General features: G+C 43.0%; 1 protein-coding gene and 1 long non-coding RNA gene across 2 annotated transcripts in view; both read right to left on the bottom strand.

The window, feature by feature from the left end:
- Nucleotides 1-5908: 5908 nt before the first annotated feature.
- LOC134293861 (uncharacterized) lies at nucleotides 5909-9405 on the bottom strand. Its single transcript, XR_010000838.1, has 2 exons — nucleotides 7865-9405; nucleotides 5909-7747 (listed from the first exon to the last, which is right to left on the bottom strand). It is a non-coding gene; the product is annotated as an uncharacterized LOC134293861 (long non-coding RNA).
- An 891-nt stretch (nucleotides 9406-10296) lies between these two features.
- Nucleotides 10297-25989, bottom strand: part of grik3 (glutamate ionotropic receptor kainate type subunit 3) — a 211166-nt gene continuing 195473 nt past the window's right edge. The window contains exons 13-16 of the mRNA XM_008119888.2: nucleotides 24386-24603; nucleotides 14613-14835; nucleotides 13149-13399; nucleotides 10297-11704 (exon numbers count right to left, since the gene is read on the bottom strand). Of these exons, the coding sequence (XP_008118095.1) occupies nucleotides 11510-11704; nucleotides 13149-13399; nucleotides 14613-14835; nucleotides 24386-24603 (887 nt within the window). The 3' untranslated portion in view covers nucleotides 10297-11509. The remainder of the gene's footprint in view (nucleotides 11705-13148; nucleotides 13400-14612; nucleotides 14836-24385; nucleotides 24604-25989) is intronic.

Raw genomic sequence — 25989 nt, 5'->3', positions numbered from 1 at the left:
CACATAAAATCAGCATTGGACATTGACTTCCATCAAGTTACATTTGCCTTGCACTCTGGAAAAGATGTTCCTCTCCTAAGTCTTCACCCCACAAATGACGAGAACGCCCCCAAAAGGGATGACTTCTTTTCACTTGGGTTGACAATCGTAAAATGTCCAGAATTCAAATTGAAGAAAAATTGGATTCAAGATGTCCATGATGACTTTGAGGGACCCTTTGGAGAAGAAGGAGAAGCAGATGGAGAAGAGGACGAGGAGAAGGAGGAGAAGGAGAAAAGGAAGAGTAGAAGGGGAGGGGGAAGGAGAAGGAAGAGAAGGAGAAGAAGATGGAGAAGAAGGAGAGAAGAAAGAGAAGAAGGAGAAGAAGAGGAGGAGAATGAGAAGGAAGAGAAGGAGAAGATGGAGAGAAGAAAGAGAAGAAGGAGAAGAAGGGGAGAAGAATGAGGAGGAGGAGGAGGAGGAGAGAAGGAAGAGTAGAAGAGTAAGGAGAAGGAGAAGGAAGAGAAGAAGAAGATGGAGAAGAAGGAGAGAAAGAGGAGAAGGAGAGAAGAAAGAGAAGAAGGAGGAGAAGGGGAGGAAAATGAGGAGGAGGAGAAGAGGAGGAGGAGAAAGAGAGAAGGAAGAGTAGAAAGGGAAGAAGAAGGGGAAGGAAGAGAAGAAGAAGAAGATGGAGAAGAAGGAGAGAAGGAGAGAAGAAAGAGAAGAAGGAGGAGAAGGGGAGGAGAATGAGAAGGAGGAGAAGAAGATGGAGAAGAAAGAGAAGAAGAGAAGAAAGAGAAGGAGGAGGAGAAGGGGAGGAGGGGGAGAAGGAGAAGAAGGAGAGAAGGAAGAAGGGAAGGAGAAGGAAGAGAATGAGAATGAGAAGGAGATGGAGAAGAAGGAGAGAAGGAGAGAAGAAAGAGAAAGAGAAGGAGGAGGAGAGGAAGAAGGGGAGAAGAAGAAAGAGAAGGAGAGGGAGAAGGAGAGAAGGAGTTCCTTGCCAGTTTCCTCTTAATCTGTCATTTCCCAAATCAGACAATTCACCTAGTTTTGAGGAACGCTCTACCCAACTTCTACAACTATGGCCATGAATCTCCTCTGGGTTTTAGTCCAGACTTGAAAGTGGTTATCCAAGTTGCTGAACTTCTACTAATAGGTTCAACAACTTCTTTAAAGTTCGGAGTAAAGTCCAGGGCGGGTCCAGTGCCCACTGGCATGGGATTCATCAGTTGCTATTGAGTGAAAGCCTCCATTGGCATCCACACAGCAACTGTAATGGATTGATGAACAGGTAAAAGGCAATGTAAATTTCAGTCTAGCTGCTAAAAAGTTCCCAGCCACAAATACTCTTATGCAGGCTAATAATAATAATAATAATGTCTAATATCTAATGGTTAGTCCCAAGGCAAGATGTTGTGCAATAGGACCTCTAACTAAGCGGAGCCCTTTTTGTAGGAAAAGGTTCTTGGTCTATCTATTTATCTTTTTGTCTGTCTATCCATCCATCCATTGGTTTCAATGGGTCTCCTGTAACCAGATCCTGGAGTTTTCCCTGACATTGTGATCCAAACAAACTGGGAATTGCATAGAAATGGCATCGAGAACCGCAAAGTTACCATTAAAATCTGAAGCCTCTGCATCATTTTGTCACCAAAGCCGCAGTGAACGGCTGAGAAAGGCAGAAAGAGTGGCTCGTATAACACTCTGTAACTACTACTCCTCACTCATTCTCGTTGTTTTTATCCCTGATTTTTATTTCGGCATGTTAGATAGCTCTCTTTTAGAGGCAGTACAGGCAAAATAATCGGATGCCGTGACCATTTTACAGGGACAGAAATATAAGAGCTATTTATTTCCCTGACATTTTGATAGAATCTAAACAGGCGAAAAGGAGAGAGAAAACAAACAAGTGAACCTAGGGGTATGTTATGAGTGTGCACAATATAGGTGAAAGCCAAGGGGAAATCTGCTGGGTCCCAACTAGCTGAATCCGCTGTGGGTTTAGTCCAAACTTTAAAGTAGTTCTTGAAGGTGCAGAATCCTGCGTAAAATACATCCAGGGTAGATGGATGGATGGATGGATGGATGGATGGATGGATGGATGGATGGACGGACGGACGGACAGACAGACAGGAAGGAGACTGGGTGAATAGATAGACAGACAGATGATAGGTAGACTGGATGGATTGATGGATAGGTAGAGATAGATAGATAGATAGATAGATAGATAGATAGATAGATAGATAGATAGATAGATAGATAGTAGACTGGGTGGGTGGATAGACAAGACAGATGATAGGTAGACTGGATGGATGGATGTAAAGATAGATAGATAGATAGATAGATAGATAGATAGATAGATAGATAGATAGATAGATAGATAGATAGATAGATGATAGAGAGATAGATAGGAAACTGGGTGGATGGATGGATGGATGGATGGATAGATAGATAGATAGATAGATAGATAGATAGATAGATAGATAGATAGATAGATAGATGATAGACTGGATAGATGGATGGATCGATTGAATGGAGAGACAGATAGGCAGATGATAGGCAGACAGACGGATGGGTGGATGGGTAGATGATTGGTAGACTGAATGGATGGACAGGCAGACAGACAGACAGATGATAGGCAGATAGATGATAGGTAGACTGGATGGATGGATGGATAGATAGATAGATAGATAGATAGATAGACTGGATAGATGGATGGATAGATTTAATGGAGAGACAGATAGGCAGATGATAGGTAGACAGACGGATGGGTGGATGGGTAGATGATTGGTAGACTGAATGGATGGACAGGCAGACAGACAGACAGATGATAGGCAGATAGATGATAGGTAGACTGGATGGATGGATGGATGGATGGATAGATAGATAGACTGGATAGATGGATGGATAGATTGAATGGAGAGACAGATAGGCAGATGATAGGTAGACAGACGGATGGGTGGATGGGTAGATGATTGGTAGACTGAATGGATGGACAGGCAGACAGACAGACAGATGATAGGCAGATAGATGATAGGTAGACTGGATGGATGGATGGATAGATAGATAGATAGATAGATAGATAGATAGATAGATAGATAGACTGGATAGATGGATGGATAGATTTAATGGAGAGACAGATAGGCAGATGATAGGTAGACAGACGGATGGGTGGATGGGTAGATGTTTGGTAGACTGAATGGATGGACAGGCAGACAGACAGACAGATGATAGGCAGATAGATGATAGGTAGACTAGATGGATGGATATATAAACTGGATGGATAGATGATGGATAGATGATAGATAGATAGATAGATAGATAGATAGATAGATAGATAGATAGATAGATAGATAGATGATAGATAGAGATAGATAGGATGGACAGACAGATGGGCAGATGATAGATAGACTGGATGGATGATATGTAGATGGATGGAGGTAAACAGATAGGTAGGTAAACTGAATAGAGAGAGAGGAGGGGAGAGAGAGAGAGAAAGAAGAGAGAGAGAGAGAGAGAGAGAGAGAGAGAGAGAGAGAGAGAGAGAGAGAAAGAGAGGGTGAGGGAGAGGGAGAGGGAGAGGTGATAGAGATGAGTATTGAAAAAAGGTTTCTCCATGTTGGTTTTCACTGAATAAGCAAAAGAATTGGAAACTCCGTTAATAATCTTTAAACAGAAGGCTTTTTCTTTGTAAAAAAAAAAGAAAAAATCTTGTAGAGTTTGGCTGGCTTTTATCAAGGTAATGAGCTATTTTAATTGCATTTAGGCACATCAAACAGATGAAGGGAGATAAACAGGTTCTTTTCTCCGCGGTGCTTTGAGCCAGTGGGGAAGCGGCATTTGATGCAAACACCTCCTCTTCATGAAAGACAAAGTCTCAGATAAGGAAAAAAGGAGGGGGGTCTATCCATGCAGCAGAAGGTGCCCCACCCCATTCCTCCAGCAGGCCCGCTCCAACACACTTCAGAAGTATTGAAGGGGCTCCCATGAGGAGCCAATGGAAGCAATGGCTGGAATAGTGAAGGTATGAAAACTAAGTTCCTATGAACACATAATGCACATTTTGGGAGCATTGCACAAGGGACTTCCTCAGCTCACAGATTTCATGTACCGTATATAACATAGCTGAGAGGAGACATGATGAGGGTTATGTATAAATATGTCAGGGAAAGTCATAGTTTTCTGCTGCTCTTGAGACTAGGACATGGAACAATGGCTTCAAACTACACCTGAACATTAGGAAGAATTTCCTCACTGTGAGAGCTGTTCAGCGGTGGAACTCTCTGCCCCAGAGTGTGGTGGAGGCTCCTTCTTTGGAGGTGTTGGTTGTCATCCTGGACTGCACAAGTCTCAACTAGTTATATCGAGGATAGGATTAGACTGAGGGAACCCTCTCTGTATTTCCATGCATGCCTAGCTAAGCCTTTGCTGTTTTCCCTCTCTTACTTTCCTGTTTACATCCACTTACACAACAGTTAGACTTTGACCACAGGAGCCAAGCCCACACTCAGTTTAAAGTCTTAGCCAAATCTTAGCCAAATCCTACCTGAAGCCAGGGAGCAAAAATGTCCTCCTGCTGCCTCTGCTTCTGCGAGAACCAACTGCCCTTCTGAGATCAGCCTCTGGCAAATAAAGCTTTCCCAGAAACTCAATTAACAGGGGACAATGCCTGCTGTCAATCAACTTAAGTACCTGGCTCTCTTTCAACACAACAGTCACACAACAGTTAGACTTTGACCACAGGAGCCAAGCCCACACTCAGTTTAAAATCTTAGCCAAATCTTAGCCAAATCCTACCTGAAGCCAGGGAGCAAAAATGTCCTCCTGCTGCCTCTGCTTCTGCGAGAACCAACTTCCTCACTTTGTTGTTGTAGCAATGTGATCCTTTAGGGATGAGTCAACTTCCTCTATCTAATTAGAATAATTGCCCCAAAGGCTTGGACCATTTGGTCAGCCATTCTCTTTTCCTCCTTTGTCTTCGATCTGAGAAGGTCACATTTTGCACTCTCTCCTGGCAAAATGTAGCTATTTAGATATTTTGTTATTTTTACCTTTTCACCTTCCTTAGTAGCAGCTAGCCTAGAGAGCTAGTTAGCTCCAAGAACCTTTTCTATCTACAATGGATTTCTTTTTACCTCAATAAATGTTTTTTGAACTTTTAAGGAGACCTTGCAATCCTTTGCCATCCTGAGAAACAAAGGCCTCTCCAAGCTCACCACACGTAAGTTTCTGCTGCTTATGAAACATGGTTCTGCCACTCTGTTGTATTTTTGAGGAATCGTCCCAAAAGAGGGTTATTTTTGAGTCTAACTGCTCGATAGATTCCCAACAGGAGGCTTTTAAACATCAGCTGGATGGTCCACAAGGTTTCTCTGTAATTCTATGATATGGTCCAGCTGGATTGCATCTCCCACCATCCTACTCATAACAAGTGGCAATCCATCTATACTTAGAAGCCAATGGACTTGAGATTTTAGAAATTGCTGCCCAAATGCAAAAACAAGTACAGTAGAGTCTCACTTATCCAACATAAACAGGCCGGCAGAATGTTGGATAAGTGAATATGTTGGATAATAAGGAGGGATTAAGGAAAAGCCTATTAAACATCAAATTAGGTAATGATTTTACAAATTAAGCACCAAAAAATCAAACAAATTTGACAGAAAAAGCAGTTCAATACGCAGTAATGCTATGTAGTAATTACTGTATTTACGAATTTAGCACCAAAATATCACAATGTATTGAAAACATTGACTACAAAAATGCGTTGGATAATCCAGAACGTTGGATAAGCGAGTGTTGAATAAGTGAGATTCTACTTATAGTCCTGCCTCACCTGCTTTGCAAATACTTGATTTGGGGGCAACACCTAGACATTACAACGTTCAAAATGCAAATTCTCAAAAGAAAGAACCTGGGTTTGGCCTCCTTTTAGAGAAATTATGGTATTTTTTTATTTAAAATTTAAAACAATGTCACCTCATACAGCAAACTGTGCACTTGGATAGATCACAGTGTTCTTTAAAAAGGAAAATAACCAGAGATTTGTCTCCTTTCTTTTTAAAACTTTTAAACTCATTTTTTTATTTGTTTCATTTTTTGGAAATTTGTTTTATTTATTTATTTATTTACATCCGCCTAGAATGAGCTGCAAGTAACACAGTTACTATGAAACCAAAAATCATTACAAAATGCTTTTGTTGTTGTTCGTTTTTTACCCCCAAAAAATCCCCTATATCCATAGAAATTTTCTGCAGGTCCACAAAGGGAATTGTTCCTTCTGAACGTCGCCTGTTGGTTGTTGTGGTTCTTGTTGTTGTTGTCGGCAGAAAGTGGACTGGGCTCCCACAAAACAAGGCCAGTTTGGGACTTCCTTTGCCAAACCGTCCTCACATGGCGATGAGACGCAACGGTTGCCCAAGTCAAATTAAACATCGGTGACCAAACAAACGTGAGTTTATTGTGATTTGTGAGAAGAGAACACGGGTTTGTTTTTTTTTGGAACTGGACTCGCACTTTTGCAAGAGTCTGCCAGTCATGAGCTTATTACTGTCCAAGGTTGAGAGGGCTCTTCAGAGGTCATTTAGTCCATCCCTCTCAAATGGAGGCAAGCAGGGAGCATTGCTCAGGGGACTCCCTTGCAAGCATTGGCATTTGCTGGCCGTCTCCGAAGCAGGAGGAGCCTCTTTATCTCCGTCTTCCAGGGCACTGCCCTGGAGAGGTTTCCAGTCATAAGAAAGAGCAGCAGGTTTCACTCCAATCTCATGTTCCATTTTAGGTCCCTCAGTCCAACATCCTCCCCTTTCGCACACTCAAAAGGCAGACCCCACAAATGCTTTTGGATGACATCCCCAAGTGCAAACACATTGAAGAACAAGCCATCGTGTGTGGATAAGCTGTGATGCACTCCCTCAACACAGCAAGGGAATTGGAACGGCATTTTCCAATTCCTCATCCACTTATGCACCCATCACCCACTGGATGGCCCTTATGGTCTCTTCCAACTCTCCCAGAAAAGTATGGCACCGTCCACCCCATCATCCACTTCTGACTCAGCAAAACATTGACTTATGCACCCATCATCCACTGAATGGCCCTTATGGTCTCTTCCAATTCTATGATTCTATGGCACCCAGAAAAGTATGGCACCTTCTATCCCATCATCCACTTCTGATTCAGCAAAACATTGACTTATACACCCATCACCCACTGAATGGCTCTTATGGTCTCTTCCAATTCTATGATTCTATGGCACCCAGAAAAGTATGGCACCGTCCACCCCATCATCCCCTTCTGACCCAGCAAACATCATCTACTTATGCACCCATCACTCACTGAATGGTTCTTATGATCTCTTCCAATTCTATGATTCTGTGGCACCCAGAAAAGTATGGCACCGTCCACCCCATCATCCCCTTCTGACTCAGCAAAACATTGACTTATGCACCCATCATCCACTGAATGGCCCTTATGGTCTCTTCCAATTCTATGATTCTATGGCACCCAGAAAAGTATGGCACCGTCCACCCCATCATCCCCTTCTGACCCAGCAAACATCATCTACTTATGCACCCATCACTCACTGAATGGTTCTTATGATCTCTTCCAATTCTATGATTCTGTGGCACCCAGAAAAGTATGGCACCGTCCACCCCATCATCCCCTTCTGACTCAGCAAAACATTGACTTATGCACCCATCATCCACTGAATGGCCCTTATGGTCTCTTCCAATTCTATGATTCTATGGCACCCAGAAAAGTATGGCACCTTCCACCCTATCATCCCCTTCTGACCCAGCAAAACATCATCCACTTATGAACCCATCACCCATTGAATGGCTCTTATGATCTTTTGCAACTCTGCTTCTACAGAAAAGCATGGCACCTTCCAAACTATGGCATCATCTACTTATGCACCCATCATCCACTGAATGGCCCTTATAGTCTCTTCCACCTTTATGAGTCTATGACGCCTGGAAAAGCATGGCACCTTCCAACCCATTATCCACTTATGACATCATCCACTTATGCGCCTATCCTCCACTCCCCATATGGTTTCTTCCAACTCTATGATTCTATGAACCAAGGACAAGCATAGCACCTTCCAACCCATCATCCACCTGTGATCTAGCAAAACCTCCAGCTAATTTTAAGTTCTTAAAAACCTTTCATTAACTTCCACCATGTTTACAAGTCTCACTTAGTGCACTCAGTGTGTTTTATTAATGGTTGTCATTTTATTTTATGTCTTTTTAATTTTCATTTGGGTGTTGTTCGGTACTTGATGTTATTGTACTTTCATTTTGTATTTGTAAGCTGCGCCGAGTTCCCCCGCGGAGATGGAGGCGGGGTACAAAAATAAAATTATTATTATTATTATTATTATTATTATTATTATTATTATTATTATTATTATTATTATATGTGCAAGGCAATTGCAAGATTATTGCAACATGAGAAGAAGAGGTGGAAGAGCCCTCTGTGTTATGTGAAGCTGAGGAATAGAGACATGAAACTGGGGGGCAATGGAGGCTGATGGAGAATGAGGGGCTGAAGGATAAACATGCTAGTTAAAACTAGTTTAATTCATTTAGGTGTTCACTTGTGTCCTCCTTCCTCAAGAGAACTCTCACTACGGGCCGTCTATAGAGCAAGGTTTTGCCGAGGCAGTTTCAGGAGGAGGAAGATCACCCGGTTCAGTGCTGGCTTTGAAAAAAATCTGCTGGATGGAGGAGATGCAGATGAGAGGGTTGGGAGGGAAGGTGTAAAAAATAAAAACGTGCAAAAGAAAGAATAATTTGCTCCTTTTCTGAACCGGCTGATATGTTCTGCTTCTGCTCTCCTGTTCTTTGGTTTAAATATATTCAAGAGACCTACGGTTTCTGCTACTTACAATTACATTGGCATCGGGGAAGGCAAAGCAAGGATTACAATATGAACCTTTTGGAAACTGGGTATTACAGAGGCTGCATTGCAGCAGTAGTGGTGGGTTCCCAAGTCAGCCAACTGGTGCATCCGCTTCAGGTTTTAGTGTGAACTTCGACCGAGTGATTAAAAATGCTGCTGATCCTACTATGGGAACAGGGCTTGGCTCCTTCGATCACAATGGTAATGAATGAATTAGACCCAAAACAAGCTCACTGACCCCCCAAGAAGGGATTCCTTTAAATGACAACCATTCTCTATACATTCCGTTGTTCCTCTTAAAACTGCCGGTTTGGTCAAGAATTAATTAGTGACTGATGCGACACATTAAATCCCCACCTTCTTGACATTGGAAAGAGATTAATTTTCGGACCATCAATATTAAGAAATCATTACCTTCCAAGGGCAGACAATGGAAACATTTCACAGCTGGGTTTGGGAGCTAATCTGCGAATGATGCACAAAGGCTGTAGCCTTGCTGTTGGGCTTGTTGACCAAACATAGCATACAAGCATCTTCCATTTCTAAACCTGCCACCTTGTCCTCCATTTCCTACCTTCCAGGAAAAAAAGAAAGATGAAGAATTTGTAATGGGAGGAATATTTGGGGAGAAAAATGTCTGAGTGTCAGGAAACACTGATGAGATGAATGGTTGCAATTCTAATTGATTCTACAGAAAATGTGTGTACACACAAAGCATTTTCTGTTCAGTCACAATATTTTTGTACATAATTATTTTCTGCACAGAAAATGCTGCCTTGTGTGCAAAGGAAACGTGTGGATTTCGTGCAGAATAAATTCTGAACTAAAAGGTAAAGGTAAAGGTTTCCCCTGACGTTAAGTCCAGTCGTGACTGACTCTGGGGGTTGGTGCTCATCTCCATTTCTAGGCTGAAGAGCCGGCGTTGTCCATAGACATCTCCAAGGTCATGTGGCCAGCATGACTGCATGAGGCGCCGTTGCCTTCCCACCGGAGCAGTACCTATTGATCTACTCACATTTGCATGTTTTTGAACTGCTAGGTTGACAGGAGCTGGGGCTAACAGCGGGCACTCATTCCGTTCCCGGGATTTGAACCTGGGACCTTTTGGTCCCCAAGTTCAAATCCTGAACTACACATCCTCTTTTCTTGCAGCAGGAAGAAAATTGCCAAAATTACACATTGCTTCTTCCTTCAAGAGTTACCAAGAGTGAAGAAATGCATCCTTATGAAGAATGTTGGTCCCTAATGCCTTTGACCGGTTTGGAAGTGCCAAACTGGGCAGCCTCAGAAAGAAGGAGACTGGCCTCTGCTCTGTATTTTACCCCAGGGTGAAAATGACGCATCCCAACCCATCATCCACTTATGTGTTTGGAAATGACAGAAGCAAAGAAAGAGTTAGCTAAGCAGCCATTCAGGAGGGAAGGGGGCATTCATTGCATCACACCTTCCCCAATTGCAATGAAATGGTTTTTAATGGGAGGTGATTGAGGCTCCAGTCCTGCACTCAAGCTTGTCAACTCCAGGTGGATGGGCTTTAGAGTACCTAGGCAGAGATTTCCACTTCCAGTGCCAGATGAATATCGAGAGATGAATACCAAGAGATACGATCACTTCTAGCCTTGGGTAGCCTTAATCCCATTGCATGGAATGTCACCCCCTGTTGCCCTTATCAATTTTGCCCACTTCCCATGACACCCCTTTGCCCACCCATACCACCACTAACTTTCCCTCAGTTTCCCATACTCCCTTCTTCCCTCAGGGTCCTGATCTTGTATGATCTGCAAGTAGGAGCCCATGAGGCCAACCTATGCCAAGAGCAATGGCCTCATGATCGATCCCTTCTTGGAACCACCACCACCACGAAGCAGAGGAGATATTGATACCCTCACAACCCACCCCCTTGGCTTCCCTTCCCTGTCCACTCATCTTGTCTCTTCTGCTCAGAAAGAGGGATTTCCATGGCCTTCTTCCCACTCGTTCTGCCAGAAGGGAGTGGGCCGGCGGAGCCCCTGTTGAGGAGCTGCCAGAGAAGCTGAGGTTCAGAAGAGCACTGAGGTATCAGGTCACAGTTTGGCACCTCTTCGAGGAGGCTGTGGCTTTGACAAGAGGTCCTCCTTTGGCCCTCCCCTCCCACTCCATCACCACAGACCCATGGCTGGTGGGATCCAGTCCAGAATCTGGCCCCACAGCAAAGGTCATTTTGTTTATTGCCATACTTCGAAAGAAAGCCTTGGATCCAGGACTTGGCTAGTCATCTCCATGCCAGACCAGCCAGCCCTCCCCTCCTCCCACCATGTTTGGTTTCTTCCAGTTGTTTGATATGTAAACATCAACACTTTGTGGCATCTCTTGAGTGAGAGAGGAGGACGTGTTGGAGGCTCCGAAAGCCAAAATGCTTCAAGCTTGGCTTCGAAAACCAGGCAGGTGAAGATAATCCCAAAACGGAGACGACACGGTTCGTAGTCTCAAGTCCTCACAGAACAATGGCTGGCGTTGTATCCAAGGAAACCCCAAGCTTGGCTCTTTCTCTCCTTCTGGAATATGGACGGGCCTTCTTTTTCCTTGGTCTCCCGCCCGTATCCAGCTCGGGCCCCCCCACCCTCAGTCTGCACCCCATGTTCTGCTATGGAAACACGGGGGTCATACCCGTGTTACAGGTCATGTTGTCCTTGCCGGGGAGTCTCCGGTCATTGAAGGTGTGCATGTTGATCACGGCATCTGTCTTGACCATGACTGGAGGCTGGGGCTTGTGTTTCACGCGCCGGTGACAAGTGAGTGACAGCCGGATCTCGTCCGCCATGGCACTGCAGAAGGAGCGCTGCAAAGGGAGGAAAATTACGAATTCATTAGCCTGGGCTACGGACATCTTGTTTGCCCTACACTCAGAAGTCAGACTGGAAGCTGAACTGAAGATATCAAGAAGAACATCTTGACACAAGTATGGAAACTAGAAGAAGTACCCACTATTGAGAAATGGATCAATAAAGTGCTGGATGTAATGAATACGGATTTATTGACTCAAAAATTAGCGCAGGACAGACACTTCAAAAACAGAACTGATTGGAAACCTATGAAAGAATATTTACAAAAGGAAAAAAATTAAATATTTACATAAAGTTAGACTAATAAAACTTCCTGGGATCACAACATAAAATAAAGGTAGTAGAGTCTCACTTATCCAAGCTAAACGGGCTGGCAGAAGCTTGGATAAGCGAATATCTTGGATAATAAGGAGGGATTAAGGAAAAGCCTATTAAACATCAAATTAGGTTATGATTTTACACATTAAGCATCCAAACATCATGTTATACAACAAATTTGACAGAAAAAGTAGTTCAATATGTAGTAATGTTGTGTTGTAATTACTGTATTTACGAATTTAGCACCAAAATATCACGATATATTGAAAACATTGACTACAAAAATGGCTTGGATTATCGAGAAGCTTGGATTAGCGAGGCTTGGATTAGTGAGACTCTACTGTAGTTAAATTTTTCTTACCTACAATTTGAAAACATATGAACAAAAAGAATAACAAAGAAGACTGCATTCAGAGCTCTGGAAGTTATAGGGAAAATATAGCAACTGTTAAATTATATATCTTCCTTCTTTCCTCTTTTCTTTTTTTCTTATTTATTAATTTTTTCTTCTCCCTTTTTTTAGTATTGTTTTGGTTAGTTTTTTTCTTACACATTATTCTAGGTGATGGTTATCTTGATGTATTTTTATCAAATTGAGAAAAGAATACGATTTTTTTTTCTATGTACAGTAGAGTCTCACTTATCCAACACTTGCTTATCCAACGTTCTGGATTATCCAAGGCATTTTTGTAGTCAATGTTTTCAATACATCATGATATTTTGGTGTTAAATTCGTAAATACAGTAATTACTACATAGCATTACTGTGTATTGAACTACTTTTTCTGTCAAATTTGTTGTATAACATGATGTTTTGGCGCTAAATGTGTGAAATCATAACCTAATTTAATGTTTAATAGGCCTTTCCTTAATCCCTCCTTATTATCCAACATATTCGCTTATCCAACATTCTGCCGGCCTGTTTATGTTGGATAAGTGAGACTCTACTGTAACAAGAAATATACAGGTTGCTTGTAAATTGCACAATAAAAATATTTACCAAAAAAAGAAGAACATCTTGACAGTAGGAGGTGTCTAAACATAGGGCAGACTATCATGGGAAACTAATGGTAGAAGTCTTGTATTGGAACCTGAATTGACTCTCTGATTCCCCAGCACTTACCTGTTCGCGTTCTGCAGTTTTCCGCAGCTTGTAGATAAACTCAACGGTGGCTACAAAGATAGAGAGGACCAGGCCGGCTGCCAAGACAATGAAGAGCCCCCCAATGTTCTGGATTCCGAGGGCACTGGCCTCCTTGTTCTCTTCCTCTGGGCAGCCGTTACTTCTCCACCATTTGTCCTTCAAGGCATGTAGCTTGGCCTCTTCCTGAAGCTGGAGGATGGCAATGGTGATCTTGTCTCGGTAGGGAGAGCCTGAAGGCGGAACAAGGATAAAGTAAAGGTCTTGTGTGCGCCTTCAAGTTACCTGTTGACCTATGGCAATCCCATGAACTTTGAAGGGGGTGGGGTTCTCAGAGAAGAAATGCTATGAAGTATAGCCTACATCTTCTGGGATTCCTTGGTGGTCTGCCATCCAAGTACTAAGAAGTGTTAATCAAGATCTGAGACCTTTAAGGTACTCAGTGTTGGGAATCACCCTGGACTACTCAAGTCTAGATGTAGTCAGATAGATGATAGAATTAGATTGAGGGAATCCTTTCTCTGTTTCCAAAGCATGCCTAGATAGGCTTTACTGTGTTTCCCCTCTTTCTATCCTGTTTACGTCACATCCCTTACTTTGATGTTAGTAGAAATGTGAATCTTCAGGGACACTAACTTCTCATTGGACATAATGTTTTATGGCCCCCAATAAACTGGACCATGAGGTCGGAACCATTTTGGTTCACTCTCTTCCTCTTTGTCCTTCAAGCTAACAACAGCATCTTGCTGTCCCTCCAAGCAAGATGTAACTATCTAGATGTTTGTTATTTTACCTTTCTTATTTTTCCTTAGAAACTAACCTAGAAAGCTAGACAGCTCCTAAACCTTTCTATCTACAATGGAATTCTTTTTACCTGAATAAATGCTTTTTGAACTTTTACTGAGCCTCTGCAATCAATTGCCATCCTAACAGAAAAAGGCTTCTCTTTGCTCACTCATCAGAAATCTGCTGTTTTTGAAAGTCTGCTTTTGCTGCTCTGCTATATTTTTGGTGGAATCTCCCCCAGAGAGGGTTAAATTGAGTCTACCACTCAGAGATTACCACAACACCCACGCCCCCCAAAGGGTTTTCTTGAAAATCCCTTCAAAACCCTTCATTTCAGGAATATGTTTTGTGGGGGGTTCATCTACAGATGTTTTTCCTTCATTGCAAGGGAATATTGTTTGGACTCGATTCTATTAGTTCATGCTAGATGTATTGAATTGATTACTGAATGGTAAGTAGAGAAAGCTCATTGATACAATGGGCCTACCATGTTTGGAAATGACAACAGGGTCCAATAAGATAATAATAAGGACCTTGATCTTCTGCCATCCAAATGGAGGACATTACATGACTCTCAGGACTGAGAGCAATGGCTCTGAGGATGCTCTTGGCTTCCCCTGTGCCCCTTATTCCCCCTTTATAGACCCCTTTGCTGCTGACCCATGGGGGTGCCGATCCCGTAGCCTTTGGTGTCGATCAGTCCTCCGATCTGGGTCAGGTTACAGTTCCTCTGGGTGATGTACTCGATGGTGGTGGACTCCATCAGCAGGGCGTAGTCGGAGGTGAGTGTGCGTTGGATGCCCTCCTCATTGTTCTTCACCAGGGAAGAGGACTTGCTGCTCATGAAGGCCCACATCTTCTCAAACGTGGAGATTTTGGACTTCTGGAAGGACAGCCCCATGGAAAAGCAGAGAGAGGGAGGGAAACAGTGAACCATCAAGGCTGTGAATGTCTCCTTCCTTCAATTCTATCTACCTCAAAGCAGCCCAGTGAAGCCTTTCTGATGAGTGGGTTGAATGAAATTTTATGGTTGGAGTCTGGCTAGGGCCTGTTAAAATCTGGCATGATTGAAGACACAAACCAAAAAACTTTTTATATTTTTATATTTTTAACATCTTTTCTGACGTCTCTTCGTTTCTGCGCTCCATTGACAACATACAACTGCTGCTACGCTGCGAATTACTCTCACAAAACAACACCTGAAAATGGTATTATGGAGGAGGTGATTAAATTCTGACATGAAAAGTGCTAATGAGAAATCCAGAGAAACTGACTTTTGGTGTAAAGTTTTGGTGTAAAGTTCTCTTTGGTTATCTAAACAGTCGAATAATGGATAACCAAAAATTGCTACATAAGGAGACCCTTTTCCTTTTCCAAACTGTGAAGAATGCAGCATTTGAACACCTGCCTCCTTCCTGGAAACCTGATGGACTGAATGAAGAAGGATGGTGGGTATGAATGAGTGAATGGATTATGAGTACAGTAGAGTCTCACTTATCCAACATAAACAGGCCAGCAGAACATTGGATAAGCGAATATGTTGGATAATAAGGAGGGATTAAGGAAAAGCCTATTAAACATCAAATTAGATTATGATTTTACAAATTTAGCACCAAAATATCACAGTGTATTGGAAACATTGACTACAAAAATGCGTTGAATAATCCAAAATGTTGGATAAGCAAGTGTTGGATAAGTGAGACTCTACTGTATATGTAATGTTTCCCCTTTTGTCTGCGCAACCAGTATAGCTATTATAAAACCAGTATTTAGTCTGTGTGTCTACTTCTTTCTCTGAAAGTGCCTGATGCACTCTGTCCCACTGAAAATGGATTAAAAAACATTTTAAGGTCAAAAAGTATTCATGACACCTTCATCCTGGAGTATGTATTGATAGCAATGGAAGGTCCATTTTCTCATAAATACCAAAGAAATAGGATGTGTCAACACAAGACCATCCCATGGCCAAGATCTGAGGGGAGCTGTGGATGTTGGTGGGCTTTTTAGGGTTTCTTCTTCTTCTCAGGGTCACCATAAATCGGTAGCAAATAACCTAAGCAAAGAGAACTCAACAAATCTGGTGATTCTGCCAATCAGTTCACCCAACGGAGAAACGTTTTAAAATTATAGCATTGGATGCTCAAAGTGAACAATAAATATTCATTTTCATTGTGGACCCTAAGGGTAACTGTCTACAAAATTAATTATTGAACGTTTTAATAAATAATAATATCCTTAATGAGTCTCTGGAGCCTGGCTTTCTATGGGATGTTTTATCTGCCATTTCCCAATCTCTTCGTATTGTTTATTCAAAAAATAAAATAATGAGAAGCTGCCTTTTGAATAGGAAAGGCCAGAGAGTAACACTGAACAAAGGAAGAAAACAGCCGGAGGAGAGAACCCTTATGTTCCATTGCGAAGAGCACTCATGGCCCCTTGGCCTCCATGGCTGTCTCACCAAAGGATGGCTAAGGTGGCCAGTGGATTAGTGGGCACCAGACCATGTGCCCCTTCCTAAAAAAGGTTATATTTCTTGGAAATCTTTAATGCATATCTTATACAGTTTAGAGCAATTTAATTTTGGCAATCAGAAATAGTCTTGGAAGTCAGGCAGGGATCCAACCCAATTGGAGAATGGTCGCCAACCTCAAATTGAAGAGCCCCGTGTGATTCTCCATGAAGGGTCGGCCTCCCCAAATCTCCCTATCTAGGTCTGGAAAGAATATCCCTGGCCACGTCATTGCCTCCTCCACCAATCAATGCACACACCAGCTAAGGCCCGCCTCTCGGCCAAACAGAAGCCTGAGAAATGCCGGCCGATCTTGCCAATCAGGGAGATGGGAGGGAATTTCGAACCCTAGCAATGTTAATGCATGAAAACTCTTAGGTATAAAAAGCCTGCTTTTTCCATCTGCTTTGCTCTGGTACCGTTTGAGTACCCATTGCTATACAAGTGCAATTTCTGCACACATTGAATAAATGCTTCTGTTGTTTGCCTTCAACCTGGTGAGATTCCTGATTCCTGACTCGGAACATTCGTGGTTAGCAAAGCTTGCCAGGAGTTCCTCAGTATCCGCGGGTTCTTGAAAAACCTCAAATTTCCAGCTCCATTTATACTCAGCGATTGTGTCTCTCCCAACTTTCTATTCTGCAAGCTAAACATACCCAGCTCTTTAAGACGCTCCTCATTGGGATTCATGGTCTCCAGACCTTTGATTTTAGTTGCCCTCCTCTGGACACCTTCCAGTTTGTCAATGTCCCTTTTGAACTGTGGTGTCCAGAATTGGACACAGCATTCCACGTGTGATAAAGTTTAGCACCACTTTAACTACCTCGCCTCAATGCTTTGAATCCTGGGATTTTGACAAGTTTAGACCTCTCCGTGAAATAATAATAAAATCATAGAGTTGGAAATGACTGCTTGGGCCATCTAAGGTCTTTTCTACATAGCTGTATAAAATCCACATTGAACTGAATTGTATGGCAGTGTGGACTCAGATAACTCAGTTCAAAGCAGACATTTTGGATTATCTGCCTTGATATTTTAATTTATTTATTATTTATTTATTTACAGCATTTATATTCCACCCTTCTCACCCCGAAGGGGACTCAGGGTGGATCACATTACACATATAGGCAAACATTCAATGCCTTTTAACATAGAACAAAGACAAGACAAACATAGGCTCCGAGCGGGCCTCGAACTCATGACCTCCTGGTCAGAGTGATTCATTGCAGCTGGTTGCAGCTGGCTTGCTCTCCAGCCTGCGCCACAGCCCGGGCCCGAGTTATATGGCTTTCTGGAAGGGCCCTAGTCAGGTAGGAAAAGCACAATCAAAGCACTCCCAAAAAGATGGCCATCCAGCCTCTGTTTAAAAACCTCCAAAAAGGAGCTTCCAAATCGTGGTGGTGCCACACCAAACTACAACTCCCAGGATTCCACAGCATGAAGGCATGTGAGTTAAAGTGTTACCAAACTGCATTAACTCTACAATGCAGATCTGCCCATAATCTGTCAAGATTAATCCCACCAAAAGATTCCACCGCCTTCAATTCTTTTAAAGTGTCAATCTGGGCACTCGGATTTGTTTTCACGGAAAATCATGTGGGAAATTTAAGGTCCACACCCTTCTTCCTGCTGAACATCTAAGCTTTGAATGCTTGAACATTGGGTTGTGTGCTTATCTAGTGTGTGTATTATGTGTGCCATTGATGTGTGATGTTCTCATTGCCATCAAAGTCAGTTTCGGTCCATTGGAAAGCATCTCCAATTAAGGCCAGGCTTTGATTGCATGCAAATTAAAAGCCCCCCCTTTTTTTATTCCTGCAACACCTTCGAGAGGGGAGCTTCCCTTTTTTTCCCTTTAATAACCATATTAGTTGTCAAATGTCCACTGTAATTGCTTGCCATTAAAAGCTAACAGTCAATAATACAGCAGGCAATTAACAGCATCAGCTTTTGAAGTTAATCAGGTATCTGTCATGTATTGATTTAAGTGCCAAGCCATGATTGAAAAAAAAAGAAATCAAAGGGAAGATTTATTGAGAGGCTGCACCCTTTGTTACATAATGATTGGATGGTATAAACATACTCAGAGAGTGGGTTTTTTTTTTTTTACACAAGTGAATTGCGGTATAAATGGGTTGTTTTGTTCAAATTAATAGGAGCGTCTTGCAATAAGCGGTTGTTTCATCGGCAGCCCATCTGCTAATTTTGGCAGCCGTCCTCCTTCGGTGGCAAACAGACCCTCGGCACAGGTTGCCAGGAAACTCTGTTGCAAAGTCGCACTCTTTCCTCTGCAAAAAGCCTTCCGTTGCCTTGAGAAGCCCAACAACCTTCAGCTTCTCGCGGAGCAAGCAGTGAAAGATGGCCAAAGGAGATGCAGAACTCTGGCAAAAGTAAAGCCATTCCTCCCAATGGCAAATCTCAAGCATTGCCCCATTTACGATGCAGTAATCTCCTTGGGGCCCCTGATGGCACAGTGTGTTAAACTGCTGAGTTGCTGAACTTGCGGACCAAAAGGTCCCAGGTTCAAATTCCGGGAGCGGAATGAGCACCCGCTGTTCGCCCCAGCTCCTGCCAACCGAGCAGTTCGAACACATGCCAATGTGAGTAGATCAATAGGTACCACTCCGACGGGAAGGTAACGGCGCTCCATGCAGTCATGCTGGCCACATGACCTTGGAAATGTCTATGGACAACGCCGGCTCTTCGGCTTAGAAATGGAGATGAGCACCAACCCCCAGAGTCGGTCACGACTGGACTTAATGTCAGGGGAAACTTTTACCTTTTCCTAATCTCCTTGGAGTGGAGAAGCCTGGCCTGCTTATCCGCAATCTTTGAATACAAATGTTGCCTCTTTTTTGTGAGTGTGCAGAAAGTAAGTTTTCAGGGTTTAAACAAATGTTTTCAGCTCAAACAGCACATTCTTTGTGGAAATATATTTGCTCCCAGATTTGCAAACAGTGGCGCAGTGGGTTAAAGCCTTGTAACTTGAAGGTTGGGTTGCTGACCTGAAGGCTGCCAGGTTTGAATCCAAACTAGGGAGAGTGCGGATGAGCTCCCTCTATCAGCTCCAGCTCCATGCGAGGACATGAGAGAAGCCTCCCACAAGGATGGTAAAAACATCAAAACATCCGGGCGTCCCCTGGGCAACGTCCTTGTAGACGGCCAATTCTCTCACACCAGAAGCGATTTGCAGTTTCTCAAGTCACTCCTGACATGAAAAAAAAACCCTGCATCTGTGTCTGGCATCTTCAGAGGATCTGATGGTAGTCAAGCAAGTGACGTACTGTATTTTCTGGCGTATAAGACTACTTTTTAACCCAGGAAAATCTTCTCAAAAGTCGAGGGTCGTCCAACTTCTTTATTGGCCTTATTGTTGTTGCTGTTGCTGTTGTTGTTGTTGTATGACACAGCAAACAAGATAGATATGCTGGATTTCGTTTCACAAAATCACAAGTCGAACACTTCCCAAGTGTCTAGGACTGTGTGATGTATTTTCGGATGATGCGCACAGATCCCAGTCGGGTGGCCTTTTGCAGTTGGCAGATCGTAATTTTGTCAATGTCTATTGTTTCCAAATACTGACTGAGATCTTTTGGCACGGCACCCAATGTGCCGATCACCACCGGGACCACCTGCACTGGTTTCTGCCAGAGTCTTTGAAGTTCAATCTTGAGGTCCTGATAGCGGCTGAGTTTTTCCTGTTGTTGTTATCATCATCATAATCATTGTCCTCCTCATCGTCTTCATCATTATTTCTATCCCACCTTTCTCCCCCGAGGGCCTTCCAGCTAAGGACAATATCACACTACACCTTCATACTATTTTCTACTTTAACTGCTATGGAATGCTGGTATTTGCAGTTCAGACAGGGCCCTTTAGAATTCTCATTTATGCCCTAAAATAATTCAATTCCCACCCACCTTTTCTTTTTCTTTTCCTAACTAGAAGTGAGGGAAGACCGATCGATTGCCTGAAGTCAACGCAACACGCGCCGACATCAAGAAACCCAGGGAACCAAAACAACAGCAAACGTCTGATCATGAATAAAAGATAGATTTCTTTTTAAAAAACGTTGCAGGAGAGTGCCAGAAAACTGCCTGAAGATACTTGAGAAGGATAAAGGGATGTTTCTCTGATGCACAAAAGAGGAGGAGAAAGGAACAGCACCCGAAAAAATGGGACTTGGAAGAGAGAGCCTCCTTCTCCACCAGAGGACAAAGCCCAACGCTGGAACGGCTTCTCTTTTGCTATAGAATGGCTCAGAAGAGAAAGGAGGAGGAAGCAACTATAGATGCAAGCAATGGATTTCTCCAAGAAATCAAAGGCAGGAGAGCCCTTGGTAAAACCTGTCATCACCATCATCATTGGAGCCCCCGGTGGCACAATGGGTTAAACCCTTGGGCCGGCAGGACCGTTGAACGACAGCTCGTCAGTTCGAATCCAGGGAGTGGGGGAGCTCCCTCTGTCAGCTCCAGCTCCCCATGCAGGGACATGAGAGAAGCCTCCCACAAGGATGGTAAAACATCAAACATCCAGGCGTTCCCTGGACAACGTCCTTGCAGATGGCCAATTCTCTCACACCAGAAGTGACTTACAGTTTCTCAAGTCACTCCTGATATGGAAAAAAAATCATAATCACCACCATTTTATTATTACTATTGGTAGTAGTAGTAGTAGTTGCTGTAATCATCATCATAATCATCCTTACCTGTCCTTAGATCAGAAGGTGGGATTTTTATTGGACCCTGCATCTATCCCATCCTGCAACAGGAATCCTTTCATAGGATGCATCTACACGGTGGAATTAATGCTGGTTGGAACCACATTAACTGCCATGACTCAATTCTATGGAATCCTGGAGACTTTCATTTTAAAATGCCTTTAGCCTCCTTTACCAAAGAGTGCAAACTACAACTCCCAGGATCCCATAGCATTCAACCTGGTCAGTGAAAGTGGTGTTGAACTGTGTTAATTATAGATGCACCCCATGTTGATAAAAATGTATGCCATAGTGGCATATGGAATCCTGGAAAATGTAGTTTGGGGAGGCCCCAGCTCTCTAGGGCAGAGAACGCTAAAGGCCTGGTAATGCTATAACTCCCAGGATTCCAGAGCATTGGAATGGCATCAAACTGCACCTCTAGCTCCATACACAATATCACCTATTGTGTATATTTTATTATTGGTTTTTGTTTTTGTCCTTTGATGTTTTATATTTTATCATTGCTTGTATTTTGATTTTGCTGTAAGCCGCCCCGAGTCCCCTTCGCAGGAGATGGAGGCAGGATATAAATAAACTTATTATTATTATTATTATTATTATTATTATTATTATTATTGACACAACGACGTTGTATGACACAGCAAACAAGATAGATATGCTGGATTTCGTTTCACAAAATCACAATTATTATTATTATTATTATTATTATTATTATTATTATTATTATTATTATTATACACATAAAGTTATGCTAAGTAAAATGATCCCTGAAGTGGTTTTTAATGTTTGGATGTACAGTCACTTTTGAAAACTTTTGCATTCTGTGCATTTTCAACTGTTTTCTAATCTGCCATAAGCCGCTTTGAGTCCCAAACTGTGAGCCCGAGCCGTCCCATGAAAAACATCTTTGCTAATTTCCCCAATTTGAAAAATAAATTAATTGTGGCAGCTGGTCGAAGCCTAAGCGGAGATACTACACTTTCCCCGCTCTTTCTGTTTCTTTCTTTTTGCACAATGCCGCTTAAAGATTTGAAAATTAATTAAGAGATTTAGAAGGGGCTTTAAGAATGCCTTTTGGTTGCAAATGTGGGCGTTCTGAAGGGAAGCCTGAGACGGGGGTTTGTGTGTGTGTTTCGGCTGCGCCTCGCCAAAGGATTATCCTCCCATTTCAAAACCCATCTCCTTCTTTGCCAATTAAATTTGAGGAATGACTGCAAAGGAGGAGGGAGAACGACCAAATACCCCTCCTTTTCCCTCCTTGTACTTTGAAAATTGGTTGCAAAAGGCAAGGAGGGGCTGAGCTATTTTTCCATTTGCAGGAAGAGCAAGTCGAAGGGAGCAAGAAACATCCTCCTTGCAAAAGCAGACGTGGTTTAAAAACTAAAGCAAGATGACATGGTTCTCCCACCCTTTTCCTGGAAGAGGGGCACCAAGTTGTGCATTTGTGAGATTCAGTAACTAGGGCCCGTATAATAGAGTCTCATAACCACATTAAACTGCGATAGGTAAAGGTAAAGGTTTCCCCTGACGTTAAGTCCAGTCATGTCTGACTGGGGATTGGTGCTCATTTCCATTTCTAAGCCGAAGAGCCGGCATTGTCCGGAGATACCTCCAAGGTCATGTGGCCGGCATGACTGCATGGAGCACCGTTACCTTCCCACCGGAGCGGTACCTATTGATCTACTCACATTGGCATGTTTTCGAACTGCTAGGTTGGCAGGAGCTGGAGCTAACAGCAGGCGCTCAAGCCGCTCCTGGGATTTGAACCTAGAACCTTTTGATCTGCAAGTTCAGCAGCTCAGCGCTTTAACACACTTCGCCACCGGGGTGAAAAAACATCCTCCTTGCAAAAGCAGACATGATTTAAAAACTAAAGCAAGATGACATGGCTCTCCCAACCTTTTCCTGGAAGAGGGGCACCAAGTTGTGCATTTGTGAGATTCAGTAACTAGGGCCTGTATAATAAAGTCTCATAACCACATTAACAACAGACTGGTTCAAGATTGGGAAAGGAGTATGGCAGGGCTATATACTATCGGCCTACTTATTCAACTTGTACGCAGAACACATCATGCGACATGCGGGGCTTGACGAATCCAAGACTGGAGTTAAAATTTCTGGAAGAAACATTAACAACCTTAGGTATGCAGATGATACCACTCTGATGGCTGAAAGTGAGGAAGAGCTGAGGAGCCTTATCACCAAGGTGAAAGAAGAAAGTGCAAAAGCTGGGTTGCAGTTAAACCAAGATCATGGAAACCAGACCGATTGACAACTGGCAAATAGAGGGAGAAAACGTGGAGGCAGTGACAGACTTTATATTTCTAGGTGCAAAGATCACTGCAGATGCAGACTGCAGCCAGGAAATCAGAAGACGTCTACTTCTTGGGAGGAGAGCAATGGCCAACCTCGACAAAATAGTGAAGACCAGAGACATCACACTGGCAACGAAGGTCCGCATAGTGAAAGCAATGGTATTCCCCATAGTAACCTATGGATACGAGAGCTGGACCATAAGGAAGGCTGAGCGAAGGAAGATAGACGCTTTTGAACTTTGGTGCTGGAGGAAAATCCTGAGAGTGCCTTGGACCTTGGCAAGAAGACCCAACCAGTCCATCCTCCAGGAAATAATGCCCAATGGCTGCTCATTGGAGGGAAGGATATTAGAGGCAAAGCTGAAGTATTTTGGCCACATCATGAGAAGACAGGAAAGCTTGGAAAAGATCATGATGCTGGGGAAAATGGAAGGAAAAAGGAAGAGAGGCCGACCAAGGGCGAGATGGATGGACAGTATCCTTGAAGTGACTGGCTTGACCTTGAAGGAACTGGGGGCGGTGACGGACGACAGGGAGTTCTGGTGTGGACTGGTCCATGAGGTCACGAAGAATCGAAAACGACTGAACGAGTGAGATGACGACAAACCACATTAAACTGCAAAAAATGGCAACGCAGATGGACCATGGCTACACCTCATGGCAGAAATAGCTCTATTGTCATGAAGTTACACCTTGTGGCTCTTGAACTAGGAGTTCAGCAGTGAAATATCAACAACTGTTTTCAAATTGCAGGAAGGATGACCTTCCTAATGTTTAGGTGGGATCACTTTTCCCACTGCTTGAATCCATGTCTTCTCTCCATGATTAATGCTCTAATACTCTAAAGTCTGACTGCAGACTGGGATGGAAATCCATCCCATCTCACCTTGAAGAAGGTCATGGTGGCCCCATCCTTCACGGCGCCATATTCAATCTTGGTCTGCTTGGCCAAGTCATCGGCTGAGTCGATGGGGGACTCCATGCGCTCGACAGTCAAGAAGGCGGCCAGGTTGGCTGTATAGGAGGAGATGATGATGAGGGTGAAGAACCACCAGATCCCGCCAATGATGCGGGTGGAGAGCGCCTTTGGCATCAGCTCCGAACCTGGAAAGAATTATTATTATTATTATTATTATTATTATTATTATTATTATTATTATTATTATTATTATCATCATTATTATTATATACTTCACAACCTCTGAAGTTATATACCTCACAACCTTTGAGGATGCCTGCCATAGATGTGGGCGACCCGTCAGGAGAGAATGCCTCTGGAACATGGCCATACAGTCCGGAAAATGAAACATATTATTATTATATACCTCACAACCTCTGAGGATGCCTGCCACAGATGTGGGTGAAACATCAGGGGAGAATGCTTCTGGAAAATGGCCATACAGTCTGAAATATGCACAGGAACCTTATTATTATTATTATTATTATTATTATTATTATTATTATTATTATTATTTTATTATGACACAGCAAACAAGATAGATATGCTGTATTTCATTTCACAAAATCACAAGTCGAACACTTCCCAAGTGTCTAGGACTGTGTGATGTATTTTCGGATGATGCGTGCAGATCCCGGCAGGGTGGCCTTTTGCAGTTGGCAGATCGTAATTTTGTCAATGTCTATTGTTTCCAAATGCCGGCTGAGATCTTTTGGCACGGCACCTAATGTGCCGATCACCACCGGGACCACCTACACTGGTTTCTGCCAGAGTCTTTGAAGTTCAATCTTGAGGTCCTGATAGCGGCTGAGTTTTTCCTGTTATTATTATTATTATTATGCTCAAAGAATCAAAGTTGATGAAGAGAAGGCAGAACAAAGAGGAAAGAAATCGCACACTTAAGCCAAATGTTGCCAATTGGACTACAAACAATGATGCACACAATATAAAACCATTTGCAAAGCAGGCTATTTAGCCAAATATGAGAAATGCATTTGCAACCTGTTTCTTTCATTCCTTGGAAGCTGACACCCTTCCCGCTGACCTTGGGCCCAGACGGCCATTTATGGGGGACTTTCAAACCCAAGTAATTAACTAAGCGGCTTTTATGTGATTCAAACAGCAAGCCATCAGTGGACTTTTATGAGTGTTTTGTTCTCCCGTTTAAAATTAAAAAGGGCCCTTCTTTTAAACAGATTGTTGTTCAAAAGGTCTCACTCCAGGGAAATTCCACACAAGCCTCTGTGTATCTGCGCAAGTGTGCGTTTTAAGTACCTAACAGCCAAGGAGGGAAGGAATCGAGGCTCCAAAGAACAGCTGGAGGCAGAAAAAGAGTGTTTTAGGAAAAAGGTGTTGCAGGCTTGGAATGACTTTGAGCAAATGGAAGGAAGGTCATTAAGGACCATTCAGGTTTTTAAAATTATTATTCCTGGTGCTGATTAAAAACAGGAAGAGAGTTGTAGTTGCGGGACACTCTCAGCTAAAGATGTAAGGGATATTCACAAATATTGCATCATCAGAGTTGTTGTATG

The sequence above is a fragment of the Anolis carolinensis genome, unplaced genomic scaffold (assembly GCF_035594765.1).
Source record: "Anolis carolinensis isolate JA03-04 unplaced genomic scaffold, rAnoCar3.1.pri scaffold_10, whole genome shotgun sequence".
NCBI classification, from domain to species: Eukaryota; Metazoa; Chordata; class Lepidosauria; order Squamata; family Dactyloidae; genus Anolis; species Anolis carolinensis.
Note: the sequence above shows the minus strand (reverse complement) of the source record. Positions and strands in the feature narration are given on the sequence as shown.